This window comes from Cajanus cajan, chromosome 7 (assembly GCF_000230855.2).
Source record: "Cajanus cajan strain Asha chromosome 7, NIPB_CcT2T_4, whole genome shotgun sequence".
Classification (NCBI taxonomy): Eukaryota; Viridiplantae; Streptophyta; class Magnoliopsida; order Fabales; family Fabaceae; genus Cajanus; species Cajanus cajan.
Genome location: NC_138523.1, coordinates 47394327 through 47413511, shown reverse-complemented (window position 1 = coordinate 47413511; position 19185 = coordinate 47394327). Strand labels below are relative to the sequence as shown.

General features: G+C 35.2%; 1 protein-coding gene across 1 annotated transcript; it reads right to left on the bottom strand.

Moving 5' to 3' along the window:
* Nucleotides 1–9671: 9671 nt before the first annotated feature.
* On the bottom strand, nt 9672–10514 carry LOC145950053 (uncharacterized). The gene has a single exon (XM_083060977.1). The coding sequence runs from the start codon at nt 10512–10514 to the stop codon at nt 9672–9674; it is 843 nt and encodes a 280-aa protein (XP_082917103.1).
* Between the last annotated feature and the right edge of the window lie 8671 nt (nt 10515–19185).

Here is a 19185-nt window from a genome sequence, read left to right as displayed (position 1 = left end):
AAAGGACAAGATACTCACTCTCTAGACCCCTCTCCTTGTACGCCGAGTTGGCAAGCGACAAGACGAGCTTGCAATCCAACGGACGAGGGAGAACTCGACACCTCAGTGCAAAGTGACCTCGGACACGCGCTAGACGATGTCAGCTCGACATTGAAATAGGTCACAACTGATCTCAGGCCCAAGGCCCAACAAAACCCTAATTCATATTCAGGTACGTGCATTACTTATACGAGACTCATACTCCCACAAACCCTAAAAATTAAAAGAAGTTTAAATAAATGCAAATGACAATGTATTACAAAGTAATAGTTTCATCTTTGTATTAAAAATATATTATCCTTCTCTTTTTCATCTATCTTTTAACATAATTGTACAGTAAAATTTTCTATTTTGAGAGGGATACATAATCCGTCACAGATTGTGACAGAATTTGTGACGGAATACAATTTTTAAAAATTATCAGTCATAGAATCCGTCACAAATTGTGAGGGATTCAAAATCCGTCACAAAATTCTAATTTTTTATTTTTACGAATTTTTAAATAAAAAATAATTAAATTATTCCAAATTTATTAATTATATAATATATATTATTTTCACCTTTTTTTTTCCTAATATACAAGTGTTAATTATAAAGTGTATTATATAATACACTTTATAATTAACACTTGTATAATTAACACTTTATAATATATATAATACACTTTATAATTAATTATATATATATTTTTACCTTTTATTAATTATATAATATATATTAAATTATTCCATTGAAGTGTATTATAAAGTATGATGATAATATTTTTATATATTTTTTGATAGACTTAATTGTACTTTTTATTAAATGAATAAGCATAATGAATTTTCTAGCGTCAACCATTATATATATATAGTTATATATAATTATATATAATTTATAAATATACTTTTATATATTTATTTTTAGCTTTTTAGTTAAAATTCAAATTAATATTGTCTTTTTATAATTTTATAAGTATTTTTAAATTAAAATTTTTTTCCTAATTCATATTTTAATTTCTTATACTTCAAAATGACAACTTATTATTTAAATTAATTCATTTCTTATGTTTTAATTTTTAATCTTTAGATGAAAAAAATATTTTAGTTTCATAATTTTTTAATTATTTTTTTACCAAAATATTTTTTATTTATACATAATTCTTAAATATAATAATTGTGCAATAAAATTTTCTATTTTGAGAAGGATACGTAATCCCTCACAAATTGTGACGGAATATAATTTTTAAAAATTTTCCGTCACAGAATCCGTCACAAATTGTGAGTGATTCAAAATCCGTCACAAAATCCTAATTTTTTTTTATTTTTACGAAATTTTAAATAAAAAATAATTAAACTATTCCAGATTTATTAATTATATAATATACATTATTTTCACCTTTCTTTTCTAATATACAAGTATTAATTATAAAGTGTATTATATAATATATATAATACACTTTATAATTAATTATATATATATATTTTCACCTTTTATTAATTATATAATATATATTAAATTATTCCATTTAAGTGTATTATAAAGTATGATGATAATATTTTTATATATTTATTGATAGACTTAATTGTACTTTTTATTAAATGATCAAGCACAATGAATTTTTTAGCGTCAATCATTATATATATATATATATATATATAGTTATATATAATTTATAAATATACTTTTATATATTTATTTTTAGCTTTTTTAGTTAAAATGCAAAATAATATTGTCTTTTTATAATTTCATAAGTATTTTAAATTAAAAGTTTTTTCCTAATTCATATTTTAATTTCTTATACTTCAAAATGTCAACTTATTATTTAAATTAATTCATTTCTTATGTTTTAATTTTTAATCTTTTGATGAAAAAAATATTTTAGTTTCATAATTTTTTAATTATTTTTTTAGCAAAATATTTTTTATTTACACATAATTCTTAAATATAATAATTGTACAATAAAATTTTCTATTTTGTGACGAATTTTTGTGACGAAATATTTAGAGAGGAATCAAAATCCGTCACTAAATTCGTCGCATTTTTTTATTAGTGACCCCGTTTGTGACATAATTGTTAGAGACGAAAATTTTTCCGTCACAAAATCCGTCACAAACTCTAAAAATAAGTAGTCCGTTACAAAAATAAAATTTTTGTCACAAAAGTCGTCACTATTAGTGACGACATTTTATCCGTCACAAATTTTCGTCACAAATTTTAATTTTTCTAGTAGTGAACTTACAACAATACATCAATAGACATCTTACAACGATAGATAATTTACAAGTTTACAACAATGAACTACTTCAACTTATACATTTCAACTTATTAATAACTCAACAATTAACAACATAAACAAAACCACTTAGTTTCACCAAATACACAACATATAAACAACGTAAATCAATAACTACTCAACTCATCTTCATCAGATAACTTAGCAACTTAATCACGTTATAAACAACTTCTGAAACACAAGAACAACTACATGCAACCACTAATTTAAATCAATTATATCTTTTCTTTTAAACAACAAAACCCAACCTTTTAACTCAATCTACAACCAACAACTTAACCATTTTCAAGGAAAACAATGCATGAAGCTTCCCTAACCTGAAGATTGGCTCAGCATTGCCAAGAGCTGAGAAGAAGTGGAATTTCCTTCCGAAGCTCAACTCGGGAACCTCCATCTTTCAAAAGCAAGCTTCCTGGCCTATAGGGATGGCAACGGGGCGGGTTGGGTACGGGTTTCATGATACCCGTCCCCGTCCCCGCGAGTTAAACTCATCCTCGTCCCCGTACCCGTACCCGTCATTTTTTTTATTTTTTATTTTTTTATAAAAAATATGATATTTTTAAATTATTTTTTTATTATATTATAATTATAATTAAGTTATTTTTCTATATCATTTTATAATAAATAATCACACATAAAAAATATTAATTTTTTTAATATAATTAAATTAAAAGTGGGTATTAAATTAAAAATGTAAACGGGGACGGGTACGGGTACGGGGCGGGTAAGTACATACCCGTACCCATACCCGTACCCGATTTAAAGTATCGGGTTTACCCGTACCCGTACCCGTACCCGGTCAAATCGGGTATTCCCCGTCAAAGTTGGGACAGGTTCGGGTATTACCCGCGTGTACGGGTATATTTGCCATCCCTACTAGCCTAGAGTCCTTCTCTCTAAAACTTCTCTCTAAGTTCCCATTTTCTCCCCCCCTCATCGCCTATTTATAGAGGTTCAGGAGTGGCCAGAACGGCCTGTTCCGAATCCGGAACGGCCCGTTCTGCACCCTTTCATCATGTGCAAAAACCACATGCAGAATGGCCTGTTCTGAAATCAAAACGGCCCGCTCTGGGACTCATCTAGAACGACATGTTCTCCATCCAGAACGGCTCGTACTCCCTCTAGAACGGCCCGTACTCCAACCAGAACGGCCCGTGCTAGGGTTTGGAACGCCCCGTTCTCAACTATATTTTACAGGCCTATTTAGTAGTCTGGAACGGCCCGTTCAAGTTTGGGAATAGCCCGTTGTGGGCTACTAAATCACCCTTGATTTAGTCATTTGGAACGGCCCGTTCTAGTTTACCAACTGCGTTACAATACCTCCCAATAAACAAGAATTTTCATCCCCGAAAATAGGCTTACCTGAAAAGAGAAATGGATACCGTTTCTTGAACTAACTTTCCATCTCCCAGGTCGCCTCACCAATAGTTGTATCCCAAATAACTTTCACCAAGCTGATGGATTTGCCCCTGAGCTCCTTCAACTTGTCATCAACCACAGCTACCGATCTCTTCTCATAGGTCAAGTTTTCTCGAACTTGCACCTCATCCATCTCTACCACATGACTTGGATCATAAAACTACTTTCCCACTAGAAAACATGAACACGTGTTCCATCTCAGAAAATCCCAAAGGCCTCCCTGCCTTCTATCAACTTATGATTTCTACCTACTATAGGCAAACCTCATCCTTTCTTGAATCAACTTCACCTCCTCAATAGTTTGTAAAACTAACTCTAGCTCCGCAACTACCAACTCACCATCTTTGATACCAACACAAGGAGTCTACCATATTTCCTACCATGCAATGCTTCAAATCTCAATACTAGCATGAAAGCTATTATTATACATAAATTCTACCAGTAGTAAGACTTTCTCCCAACTCCCCAAGTAGTCTAGTACACAAGCCTTCAACAAATTCTCCAAGGACTGAATTGTCCTAACTGACTGACCATCCGTCTGTGGATGGTAAGCAGAACTCAATCTCAACCTCGTGCCTAAGGCTTGGGGTAGACTCTGCCAAAAATTTGGAAGTGAACCTCGGACCCTATCTGAAATAATACTAGAAAGCACTCTGTGCAATCGTACTATTTCCTTCACATACAGTTGTGTCAACTTCTCCAAGGATCACTTGATATTGACAGGCAAGAAATGTGCACACTTGGTCAATCTGTCAACCACAACTCAAATAACATCACTATTCCTAGTCGACTTAGGCAACCCATCAATGAAATTCATAGTGATACTATCCAACTTTCACTACAAGATCTCCATCATCTACAATTAAACCACCAGACTTTTGGTGTCCAACCTTAGCCTTCTGACAGGTCAGACAGGCCGCCATTTATCCAATAATGTCTCTCTCTTCACTCAGAATTTTGAGGTAGGCAATTTTTTCCCTTAAACCTCAAATCCCATCTTTACCCATCTCAAAGTCAGTTGATTTCTCTGTATCCAACAAACTAAGAATCCTTCACAAATTTCGGATCTTACAACTGCTTCAACCCAACTTGCTTCAAGAACTCACTAGCTATGGTAGTCATTCCACATCTATTGTGGTCTTGAGCCAACTCTACATAGAGATTCAAATCTCTAAGTTTCTCAACCAGCTCCAACTCTTTCACCATCAAACTAGACATGTGGATGAATTTTCGACTAAGAGCATCCACCACTACATTGGCTTTCCCTAGGTGATACATCAACTGAAAATCATAATCTTTCATAAATTCCATCCATCGTCTTTGCCTTATGTTCAACTTCTTCTGAATAAACAAGTACTTCAGGCTCTTGTGATCACTAAAGATGCTGAACCTAACACCATAAAGATAGTGCCTCCCTATCTTCAAGGCAAAAAAAAAAAATAACAGCTGCCAACTCCAAATCATGAGTAGGATAATTCCTCTCATGGTTCTTCAATTATCTTAAAGCATATGCCACTACTCTCTAGTTCTACATCAACACACATCCCAATCCCTGGTGAGAAGTATCACAACACACCTTAAATGACTCACTAGGATCAGGTAACACCAACATAGGAGAAGTAGTCAACCTCTTCTTTAATTCTTGAAAACTCTACTCATATGCATCTATCCAAATGAAAGGATGATCCTTTCTAGTCAACTGGGTTAGAGGCATTTCTATTTTGGAGAATCCATCAATGAACTTCCTATAGTAACCTGCTAAACCCACAAAGCCTTGAATATCTGTGACAGTTCTTGAGCATTCCCATTGTAACACCGACTCCACCTTAGCCAGATCAACTGTAATTCCTTCTGTTGAAATAACATAACCCAAGAACTTCACATCTTCCAACTAGAATTCACATTTTGAAAACTTCGCATACAATTATTTTTCTTTCAAAATTTCCAACACCAACCTCAAGTGTTTTCCATGTTCCTTCGGGGTTCTTGAGTAAATAAGGATGTCATCAATGAACACCACCACAAATTTATCCAAGAAAGGCCGAAAAATTTTGTTCATGTAATTCATGAACACTGCCAGGGCATTGGTCACCCCAAACAGCATCACAACGTACTCGTAGTGACCATACCTAGTCCTGAATGTAGTCTTAGGTATGTCATCCTCCTTCACCCTGATCTGGTGATATCCCAACCTTAAGTCAATCTTCAAAAATATCGATGCTCCTTTAAGTTGATCCATCAAGTCATCCATCCTAGGAAGCGGATATCTATTCTTGATAGTCAATTTATTCAATTGTCTACAATCTACACACAATTGGCTACCTTCATCTTTGTTTTCACCAACAACACAGGAGCATCCCATGGAGATACACTCGACCTTGTCGCAACCCGAATTTTTTCGATCTCGCGACCTATGGTTTAGACATCCTTTTAAAAGTCTCATTAATTAAGGAATTTCCAGACACTAGACTAATCCTTAATTAATGGTTTTTGAAAATAAGTTCATGGAGTCGCCACCAATATTTTACTCAAAATATTGGAAAAGGAAAAGGTTTTTAAAGATCCAATAATGGCCTTGATAACCAGAATTGGGTTCGGGAGTTGGTTACGTGTAGGGAAGGTGTTAAGCACCCCTACAACGCCCTCAATCGGTACCTTATCATAAAGTTAATGTGATAAGAAATAATAAATTAAATATTAGATCCCCTTTATGAATTATTATTTACATGCTTGAAATTTAAATTAAACAATTGACTATGAAATGTCTACATGATTGCGTTTATTATAACAAAATTTGTCAAAAATAAGAAACAAAAGAGAGAGAAGAAAATTTGATTGAAATACCTCGTATCAAGCTTTTTTAAATCTTTCGATATGGAGATTCTAGGTGCTTTGTGGCAACCTTTCACACTACAATGCCTCACAAAATCTTAAGAAATACAAAAGAGAGAAAAAGAGAGAAAAAAACAGAAATTTTGAGCTCTAAGGAGTCTGGACGAAATTTTGAGTCCTCAGAAATGTGCCCAAGCTATCTATTTATAGGCTTCAAAAAGGGTCCAGAATGGCCCGTTCCAAAATCGGAACGGCCCATTCTGGATCTGGCTGTTACATGTAAATTTTGTAACTGAAACGCCCCGTTCTAAAACTGGAACGACCCGTTCCAGCGATGAGATTAACACAATGTTGGTTAGGTTGGAACGATCGTTCCAAAGAAAGGTTTTTAGGCCTTTTTCATAACTTGGAACGGCCAGTTCCAGTTTGGGAACGGCCCGTTCCAGTTAAGGCTTTAACCCCCTTTTTATGGGCTTGGAACGGCCCGTTCCAATCTTGGAACAGCCTGTTCCAATTTAGAACAGACCGTTCCAAATTAGGGTTTTTGGCCCTTTAAGGAACTTGGAACGGCCCGTTCCAAATTGGGAATGGCCCGTTCCGATTTTGGAACAGCCCATTCCAGTCTTCTAAAATCAGCTTGTTTGGGCTTTTGGGCCTTCTAAAGTCCTGTCTTGTTGCTTGCATGCTTCGGGAGCTCCTTCCTTCCATAACAGCAGTCCATTTCCATGTTTGTATGCCCCCCAGACGAAATTAGGTGTCTACAGCTGCCCTTATTTACTTTCCCTTTGGAATAGCTATGTGTTACTTTTCCAGAGGCAAGTAAAGACGTAGACATTTCGTCCGGGTCTTCTCTTTGTCTCTTTGTGTGACGCTTCTACATTGCTTCCCTTGGATAGGTGTAATTGCTTGTATCATTACGTTTTAGAGCAGCTGAGTGTTGGGTTGCATACTCTATGGGGTAACAAGGGTGACAAACTATACACCTGATCTTTCGTCTTCGAGTAGATGCTCCATTATTTTTCTTGTGACGGTGTGTCCCTTTATTTGTAGCTTCTTTAAGAGGGAGTATTTTCATAGCCTCTCCAGGCCGTAGTATTTTCATAGCCTCTCCAGGCCGTAGTATTTTCATAGCCTCTCTAAGCCGTAGTATTTTCAGCCTCTCCAGGCCGTAGTATTTTCATAGCCTCTCCAGGCCGTAGTATTTTCATAGCCTCTCCAGGCCATAGTATTTTCATAGCCTTTCCAGGCCGTAGTATTTTTATAGCCTCTCCAGGCTGTAGTATTTTTATAGTCTCTCCAAGCCGTAGTATTTTCATAGCCTCTACAGGCCATATGCTGGTGTCGATGATGTGATTTTCCCTTAACGAGGATTATTGGTAAGTGGTGCCCTTGTGCAGGTGGGCAAAGGAGTAGATGGTTGACAGAGATTCTGGTGCTGCCCTTACCATGTGAGTATTGTGATGCCTCTCCAGGCGCCTGCTTGTGGTAGGTTTTTATGAATTTCATTTTTGTTTAGCTTTGGCTCTTTCATGTTTGAAGCTTGCCTTTTTCTGCTATTTTTTCTAAATGCTTCGGCTTTTTTTTCTCAACATTTACGAAGCTTGCCTTCTTCTCATGTCATTGTTTTGCTCTTTTGTCAGGATGCAAGAAAATAAAAAAATGTTGGATGCTTATTCATGCAATATTTTTTATTTATTTATTTTTTTGAATAATCCCCTTGGATAAAGAAAGTTTTCTAAGTGTGTGAAATGCTTTTGGATGCATGCAATGCATGTTGATTTTAGCTTTTTTTAGAAGGTGGCTTCCCTTTTCTCCTTCTCACGAATAAATTACTTTGCTTGATGCGCAACATTTAGTTGTATTAGCCGTTTGATGTATTGAACCGTCTTGGGGGTCTCTCTTTTCTTCTTTTTTTGCTTAGAAATCCTAACTTTTGCCTAGGATGTATCCTAGCGAGTATTTTTGCTCTCTTCTTTACTTTTTCTTTTGCCCTAATTTTTGCCTAGGATGCCCTTTGCGGGTTTTCATCCCAACAGGTCATTTTCATTTTTTTTTTGGACATGTTCAAATTTTGACAACCATCAACAATATACGTCATTAAGATTGGACAAGACAAAAAGGAAAGAAAAAGATGATTTAGAATGAATGGTTAGTGGAGGTGGAATGATTTAAAATGAATGGGTAGTTGAGGTGGATAAGTGTTTATGTTTTTTTTTAAACAAACATTTCCTTGGATAATTATTATTATCATTCTCCTAATTATCTTGAACTACATATCCGAGTCTCAGGCAGAGTCTTCGCAGAATTTGGCCCCTTGTAGAAGTGTTCAAGCAGCCTTAACTATGAGAATCATCACTTGCTATTTTTATCATTTTTAGATCCCTAATTTTTGCCTAGGACCTGTCCTAGCAGGAATTTTCAATTTTTTTTTATTGATTGCCTAAGATGCCCTTTGCGGGTTTTCATCCTAGTAGTATTTTGCAAGTGATATTATTTTTTTGGCATAACACTTCTTTGCTTTGACAAAATCTCCTGCCATCCGCGTTTGGGAGGACCAGCGCCTTTGATGATTAACACTGCCCCTCATTCCTGTACACCAAGGAGAAAGACGTTGCCCCGATCTACGAGTGTTGAGAGTTCTTTCATGGACTGAGATTTGTGATTCCTTTATCGTCCAAATTGAGCATTTTTTTTTTTGCAAGTCTCTTCTTATGCAGTGAGAATCTTGTGTAGGACTCTTTTGATCACTTTCCTATCTTTGTGTGTTTCGAGGAAGTGATCTCCTTTTCTACCTTTGACTCAGATAATGCGTCTTAGATGTTCAAAGCTTTGATTAATTTTATTATCTTCAGTCATGTTTATTTTTTTTTGTTTTATTTTTTTTTTGCTATGATTGGTTTTAGATTTTAGTGATAGGAGGGAGAAAAGAATAAACACAAAGGATTTATGGAAATGACGTATGTTATTGATGAATGTAAAAACTTATACAAACCCTTATTTTGTTTAAACTCATGACAGTGGGTGAATGTCATGAGTTGAGCATGAATTTAAAGCAATTTTTTTTTGAAAAAGAAAGAAAGCCCACTACTCTAGTAATTTCTCAATTTTATACTCCAAGGTCATTCCACGTCATGCTTGTGCAGTGGGTGCTTGTCGATGCTAGGTGTGTCGGGTCAAATTTCAACCATCCAGCGTCTATAAGTCCTTGCACACGGAATTGTAGGGTCTTACATCGTTCCACGGTGTGCCCCGGAGAGTTAGAGTGATAATCACACCTTTCCTCGGGTTTGTACCACGGCGGGTAAGGAGGGTTCATCTTCTTTGTTGGAGGAAGTCGGATTAGCATCAAAGCCTCTAGGAGTTGAGGTAGTAGCTTTGTGTATGTGATGAGGATTTTGTCTACTACTTTGTCGTCTCTAGGCTTTGCCTGTGGAGTGGCTTGACTATTTGGAGTAGAGATGACAGTGTGGACCCCTTCTTCCCTCTTCTTTTCATAGACTTTCCTGGGGTCATTACTTGTCGGAGCCTTCCCTATCTTCCCGCTTTTTAAACCTTGCTCAACCCTTTCACCTATGGTGACTATGTCGGCAAAAAGGGTTGACGTGTTCCCTATCATCTTGTCATAATAGGGTCCACTTAGAGAGACAATGAACATTGTCACCATCTCTTTTTCAGATAATGAAGGCTCTATTTGCGCAGCCAACTCTCTCCATCTTTGTGCATAGGTTTTGAAGGACTCATCGCCCCTCTTGCTTAAGCTTTGTAAATCATACCTATCAGGAATTAGGTCGATGTTATACTTGTATCGACGGAGAAAAGCATCGGATAGCTGTTTCCATGTCTGGATCTTCCCTCCATCCAACTGCATGTACCAGTTAAGAGCAACATCTGAAAGGCTTTCCTGAAAACAGTGTATTTGGAGCTTTTCATTGCCCACGTAGGCTGCCATCTTCCTACAGTACATTGTCAGATGTCTTTTTGGACAACTAGCCCCAGTGTAATTTTGGAAGTCAGGGATTTTGAACTTGGCGGGGAATTGGATGTCCTACACTAGGCACATATTCGCAGTCTCTTGAATGTCAAAATTGTGGCCTTCCACAACTCTCAGTCTTTCTTCCAAGGCGTTCAGATGATCTTTGGAAATGTCACCAACATTGTTAGTACTATTTTCATGCTGCAACTTGTTCATGGCCTCAAGCATTCTAGCCATTTGTTCCTTGAGCTGTCCGAGCTCCTCATTGAGGACACGATTTCTTTCCTCTAGGTCTTCCATAACTTTTATCTTTTGAGCTCGTGTGAGTACAAAATGTTGAAAAGCCACCTTTAAGGGACAAGATAATTTCTTATCAAGCTTATTTAAATGGTAATGCATGAAGGGAGTTTCTATCAAAGACTTGATGGCTCATCCTTGTCGAGAGGTGAGTTATCGGTGTTCTTCTTCATAATATTTTATGATGTGACAGAGGTCACACTGATTTCTCGTCATTGATACAAATCCCCTTGTGATCCTAAATATATGATATGCATGTTCCTTTTTTTTTTCTTTTTTTATTATCCTTTTATTTATTATATTTTTTATTTTGTAGAAAATGCATGATGCCCCCCGTTTTTTTTTTAAAGAAGGAATGTATGCTTCTCACCAATCTTATTTTCACACTAGGTTTTCTCTCACATGATAATGAATTTTTAATTTTTGTGTTTTTCTTTACCTTAGGGGAATTATAAAAAATAAATGAATGATTTGAATAGACAAAATGCAACAACCATATGCTCATACAATCCACAAACAGTCGCGTATACATCCATGGTCTGTGGTCCCTGTTAAGAAAAGTGCATTGTATAGGGCAGTTCTAATTATCCTCACTTTGGTCTTAAGGCCCCCAAGGTGCCCCCATTATAGGGACTCAATATCTCTGTCGCCGTCACCTGGCAAACTCTAAGGTCTGTCGCAGTATTTCAGGCTAGAGTAACCAGTTATCACCTTGAGTGTGATTTCTGACAAGACTCGCAAGCTCCAAGGCCAAACTTGGGCCGGTCGTACGTCAACCACTCCCTATGTTTAATACCCTCATGCCCCCGGGTGTAGGGGGACTGTTGTGTGCTATGCTTTGTGTGTAATTTGTTAATTCAAACATGTGCAGAATTTAAACAAGCATATAGATAATAAAGCCAAACAAATAAAGCAAATAAAGTAAAAGGGAAAAATATTTAAATTATTATTTTTATTTTACTAACGTCAGTTAAATGGGCCTGACCCTCTTTAAACGTCCCCAGTGGAGTCGCCATCTGTCGCAAACCGAATTTTTTCGATCTCGCGACCTATGGTTTAGACATCCTTTTAAAAGTCTCATTAATTAAGGAATGCCTAGACACCAGACTAATCCTTAATTAATGGTTTTGGAAAATAAGTCCATGGAGTCGCCACTAATATTTTACTCAAAATATTGGGAAAAGAAAAGGTTTTTAAAGATCCAATAATGGCCTTGATAACCAGAATTGGGTTCGGGAGTCGGTTACGTGTAGGGAAGGTGTTAAGCACCCCTATAGCGCCCTCAATCGGTACCCTATGATGAAGTTAATGTGATAAGAAATAATAAATTAAATATTAGATCCCCTTTATGAATTATTATTTACATGCTTGAAATTTAAATTAAACAATTGACTCTGAAATATCTACATAATTGCGTTTATTATAACAATATTTATCAAAAATAAGAAACAAAAGAGAGAGAAGAAAATTTGATTGAAATACCTCGTATCAAGCTTTGTTAAATCTTTTGATATGGAGATTCTAGGTGCTTTGTGGCAACCTTTCACACTACAATGCCTCACAAAATCTCAAGAAATACAAGAGAGAGAGAAAGAGAGAAATTTCGAGCTCTAAGGAGTCTGGACGAAATTTGGAGTCCTCAGAAATGTGCTCAAGCTATCTATTTATAGGCTTCAAAAAGGGTCCAGAATAGCCCGTTCCAAAATCGGAACGGCTCGTTCTGAATCTGGTCGTTACGTGTAAATTTTGTAACTGGAACGACCCGTTCTAAAACTAGAACGGCCCGTTCCAGCGATGAGATTAACACAATGTTGGTTAGGTTGGAACGGCCGTTCCAAAGAAAGGTTTTTAGGCCTTTTTCATAACTTGGAAAGGCCCGTTCCAGTTAAGGCTTTAACCCCCTTTTTATGGGCTTGGAACGGCCCGTTCCAAATTAGGGTTTTTGGCCCTTTAAGGAACTTGGAACAGCCCGTTCCAAATTGAGAACGGCCCGTTCTGGTTTTGGAACAGCCCGTTCCAGTCTTTTAAAATCAGCTTTTTTGGGCTTTTGGGCCTTCTAAAGTCCTGTCTTTTTGCTTGCATGCTTAGGGAGCTCCTTCCTTCCATAACAGCGGTCCATTTCCTTGTTTGTATGCCCCCCAGACGAAATTGGGTGTCTACAGACCTCAAACTCCGCTCCAACACTAGCTAAGGACTTAGAGGAGACTCACCCAACCTAGTGGCCTACCTGAGCACCACTCTCATATATCAGTAGTCTATCCAAGCACCACTCTCAAGAGACTCTATGTGAGCTCTTTTAGTTCGAAAACATTTTTCCTCTCCTCAAGTCCTAGGCTAGACTCATGCCATAAAGCATCACATGCAATTATGCATCACACATCATACATAGTCTGCCCACCATCATGATCAACAATCATACACATATGAACATATACTCATGTCATATCATATTTATACATTCATATATATCATTACCAAGCATACATATGAATCACACCTCAACATACATCATATATCATACATACATGATCTAAAACTTCAACTTTAAACATTCCGAAGCGTTATTTCAACTATCACTAATAAACATGTTCACGCCCTGCGCAACCTGAGCGCGTCCGACCTAATCCCAACCCGAGAGTTCTAAAACTCATTCACGCTCAGCGCGCTCAGATCACGCTCGGCGTCCTTGGAACAAAAACTCATAAAAGTCTCCACACCCAGAGCACCCACCTTGTGCTCGGTGTACTCCAAACCTGAAAATCATGAAAAACCAACCACATGCAAACAAAGAAAACACTGCATAGGCTCTCTACAACTTAAAAACAACTCAAATTGAACATCCATTCCTCAAACACATTGAAATCATCAAAACTCCAAATGAACAATTTCTCCAATCCAACTATGGATTCTCAACATTCTTACTCCATATGAGTTCCTAAACTCACATATAACCAGACAACATACAATCTAGCTTTCCTTACCACTTCAATTTCACTAATAATCTTCTCGTTTTCCACATTCACAATAATAAACGACATACAACACTCTGTTCCATCCTTTAACAAAACTTTAACTTAGTTAGCTCTCACCAACAACTCATCTTGTAACTGAGGAAATACTAACTCCCTATTGGCACAATCTATAAGAATCTGATTGACAGACAATCAATCCATCCCGAAGATCATGTCAATATTGACTAAAGGCAAATATATCAAATTTACCTTATACTTCCTATCACCCAAATCCAATGAACAACCAACACATCACTCAACAACTTATCAACACAACACAAAGAACAACACAACAGAAACCTAATGAGATCACCCCTACAGAGTTTCCACTAGGCTCGACCTGCTCTAATACCATAAAAGTGTAACGACCCGTCAGGTCTCACACTGTCTATAGCGTCCAAAAACAAGTATAAAATAAAATCTCACCACTAAACAATTATATATATAATGAGAATACACAACTAAAAAGTCTCAATATATATATAACTGAAAGTAGGGAAATAATATCCTATACAATAACTAGGTAGTCAAAAGCTACCAATCAACTAACTACAACGCTAGCCCTCCTCCTGAGTCTTAAAGCTCACCTAGCCCAGCAGAACACCTATCCCGATCTACTCGAATACCAAAGTATGGTCATCACAGTCCTAACCACATAAGGAAAACACGCTAGGGTTAGCTCACAACAATAAACATACAAAAAAATAGCATCAACATATAATAAACAACAATAGAATTATACTTTCAACTTGCAACATAAAGCAACATAACACCTATAAGAATAGATACACAATATCATCTAATAGCAACAACATTTTCAACACATCGTATTTTACTTAAATTGGCCGCTTATAATCGGTATAGCTCGGCCTGACCCCTATACCGTGGTCGCTTCATACACGTGTGCCTCGACCTTGCCCACACACGGGACCAACCAAGTCCTAGAGGAGAATAACACATCATCCACTCCAAGGAACAACTTTCCAAGGAGGGTTTTTAAACAAATTGGGCTCTCAGAGCACCACAACTATCTCAATCCGCACAATGGGATGAGAAACTTTGAAAACTTCTCCTTTAGTCCTAGTGATCAACAACTCATCACAACACAACCACACAGTATTTATCACAATAGCTCAACAATCAACTCATTCATACAACATTATATACAACTTGAATACAACAACTCATACAACATCAACTAATGCGTCGTCACACATATACAACTAGGAGATCTCCAACAGCTGAGGTTGAGCAGTCTAGGTGGCATAAACCCTACCGAATCCAGCATTTGACCTATCTCAACCAGGTCAGGTATAAAACAACATTAGGAACTCCGAAGAGAACCAGGTATAGACAACAATAGGTGATTTCTTAGGTGTGCCACTTAGACTCGAAGGTCCAGTACTACTGTTAGGACAAAAGGGTTTGGGTATGAGCCTACCACGGCCTTGGCTAGCATCACCAATCCAGATATGGAGTTAGCCCATCCACTGTCCTCCAAGTACCATGCACCCTCCAGTACCTAGTCAAAGACTACATCTCTAACTAGATACCTTACTCAAATTGGTCATTCAACCATGACATGGATCGACTACTTCCATGTCGTCCACACAGTACTAAGGGATTCAACTTTAAAACAACTTTCAACTTATCACCTTAGTACTATGTATCTCAACATAGGACATATATCTTCACCATATGTCCCCAACTTTCCAACTTTACAAAAATAGGCAGCTTTACAACTTTTCGGCAATAGACAACTTAACAACTTTACAACTATAGGCATCATAGCAGCTTTACAACAATAGACATCTTAACAACTATATAGCAATAGACATCTTAACAACTTTACAGAAACTTACAACAATACATCAATAAACATCTTACAACGATAGATAATTTATAACTTTACAACAATGAACTACTTCAACTTATACATTTCAACTTATTAATAACTCAACAATTAACAACATAAACAAAACCACTTAGTTTCACCAAATACACAACATATAAACAACGTAAATCAACAACTACTCAACTCATCTTCATCAGATAACTTAGCAACTTAATCACGTTATAAACAACTTCTGAAACACAAGAACAACTACATGCAACCACTAATTTAAATCAATTATATCTTTTCTTTTAAACAACAAAACCCAACCTTTTAACTCAATCCACAACCAACAACTTAACCATTTTCAAGGAAAACAATGCATGAAGCTTCCCTAACCTGAAGATTGGCTCAGTATTGCCAAGAGCTGAGAAGAAGTGAAATTTCCTTCCGAAGCTCAACCTGGGAACCTCCATCTTTCAAAAGCAAGCTTCCTGGCCCAGAGTCCCTCTCTCTAAAACTTCTCTCTAAAACTTCTCTCTAAGTTCCCCTTTTCTCCCCCCCCCCTCAACGCCTATTTATAGAGGTTCAGGAGTGGCCAGAACGGCCTGTTCCGAATCCAGAACGGCCCGTTCTGCACCCTTTCATCATGTGCAAAAAACACATGCAGAACGACCCGTTCTGAAATCAGAACAGCTCGTTTTGGGACTCATCCAGAACGGCCCGTTCTCCATCTAGAACGGCCCGTACTCCTTCCAGAACGGCCCGTACTCCAACCAGAACGGCCCATTCTATGGTTTGGAATACCCCGTTCTCAACTATATTTTACAGACCTATTTAGTAGTCTGGAACGGCCCGTTCCAGTTTGGGAACGGCCCGTTCTGGGCTACTAAATCACCTTTGATTTAGTCATTTGGAATGACCCGTTCTAATTTTGGAACGGCGCGTTCTAGTTTACCAACTGCATTACAAGATAAATGAATAACTCCTCGAAATTTATATTTTATACATACGATAATTTAAATATATATATATATATATATATATATTAGAATATAATTTTTATTTTATAAAATATTATTTTTTAGATAAAAAAATTGTGTATGTGTAAATAGTTTGCTTTCGATTTTTGAACCTATGTTGGTTGACTTTCTGGAACGGTGCGTTCTAAATCCAGAACGGCCCGTTTTGGAATCCAGAATGGCTCGTTCTGGTTCCAGAACGGCCCGTTCTGTTGCACACGTTGGTGTTAAATAATGCATCTGGAACAGGCCGTTCCAGATCTAGAATTTACACACCATAAGTGCAATCGGACTCGCCGTTTCGGTTTCAGAATGGGCCGTTCTGATTTTAGATGCATGACAAAATTTGACATCCACGTGACATCTACGTAGCTTCTATGTGACATCCACGTGACCAATAATTAATTCCATCTAAATAATTTGGACAAAAGTTCAATATTATAACAATTTAATTTATTAGTGACTAAATTAAAATTAAAAATAAAAATAAAACTAAATTAAAATAAATAATTATTATAAAGTACCAAATTACACATCGTTAGGTGTTGTTTACGATGGATTGGGTGATTCACATCGTTAGTCATAGCAAAAAGTGAAAACAATGTTTTTTCACATTGAAGATATGACAATGTCTGACGTTCTGCTCCTCGTTAGCGTGCCAACAATTAATAATTATGAATGTAAAACAGTTGAGAGTTGAGACTTAGGTTTCTATATATAATTATTTGTACTGTAGTATATAAAGTACCCACGTGGTATTGTATTTAACTTATAATTTTTCTTCTATTTTTAATATTTAATTTATCCTTCTATACCTTTTTAAAAATATATTTGACATTCTACTATTATTTTTATTTTTAATTCAATATGAGTTAATGTATATATTAATCTTAATAGAAAAGGCATGCATTTATCGTTTAGGAGGAGTTGCAGTGATTAAAATATAATCTTTGAATTTCCGAGGTACGAGGATTTATATTTAATAATTAATGTGATTTAACGGCCACTATCTTGAGGCTAGCTAGGTGGCAGTGCAGTATTGCTATGCTCTCTTGTATTCCCACAACATCTTAAATTTAAATATTCTATATTTATAACTAGGATGATTTTATTAACATTTTCTAAACCTAGTGTCTTTAAAACTAGGACAATTTTATTATTATTTTCTAAATCTAGTGTCTTTACAACTAGGAAAATTTTATAATCATTTTTTTAAATGTCGTGTCTTTACAATCTAGGATGATTTTATTATCATTTTCTAAACCTAGTGTCTTTACAACTAGGACAATTTTATTATCATTTTCTAAATTTTGTGTCTTTACAACCACTATCATTTTATTATTATTATTGTTCATCATCTCATCAATTAGCACATTTCATTGTCATTATTATCCTACTATTATTTAGAGTTCTGCTTTTATTATTATTAGTTGACTCAACTCAAGTCATTTTATATTTTTATATCTTATTTAAAAATAAATTAAAATTAAGATAAATAAAAAATTAAAGTTAAGTAAAAGAACAGATGATTAATAATTTAAAGATTTGAATAATTACGAGTGATTAATTTAAAAATCAAAATATAAGTAATTTTTAATATTATAGATATACATATATTTTTAAATTTTTATTTTATTGAAAAACTTGTTTACAATCTTATATCTTTTTTTAAAAAACATGTTTATCATTTAATTCTTTGATTTTAGTTAATATTATTTTTTTTTCTAAAATAATAATAGTTCTTTTATATATTTATTTAGAAATGTAATATTTTATTAATTAAAAATGTGAAACATATCCATTAATTTCACTTACATAACATTTATATCAGATTTTTATAATGTTCAAACAAAATCACATAAGACACTAATAAAAACAATAAATAAATTGAAAATACATAAAAGTCGACAGTAATTAACACCAACAATGAAAATAATTTAATGGCACTAACAATGATAATTATAAATAAATTAATAATTAAAATATTAAATTATATTAATTTTTAAATTTAAATATAATAAATAAATAGAATTTGAAGTGAAAGTTTATTTAAATCAACCGTTGAGAATTGTTGGAAATCTCTTGTATCAATATTGATTACATTAAAAAGAGAAAAAAAAATATTATGCTAACATTTCAATTATACAAATCTAGTACTAACATGAGGTTATCTAAGGATGTAAAAAAATTCATACTCGCGCATAAAATTTGTTATAGATAGAAAATGAATATTGTAAATGGTTACTTGTAGATAACATGTGTGACATTTTCTATTCCACGTGTAACAATAAGTATAATAAAGAATTCTTAAATTAAAAATTGGGTTTATATATAAGTAATTAACTGATAATATTCAATATGATAAAGGATATCACATAACCAACTCGTCATGTCAAAACTCCAATAATAATTACAAAATAGATCAGAATAAAGTAGTCTAATATCATGTCTTAGAACCATCTGAATAATATAAATAACAGTTC

What these genes read in the sequence shown, in the direction of transcription:
- LOC145950053 (XM_083060977.1), bottom strand. Translation starts at nt 10,514, where the DNA reads ATGGCAGCCTACGTGGGCAATGAAAAGCTCCAAATACACTGTTTTCAG.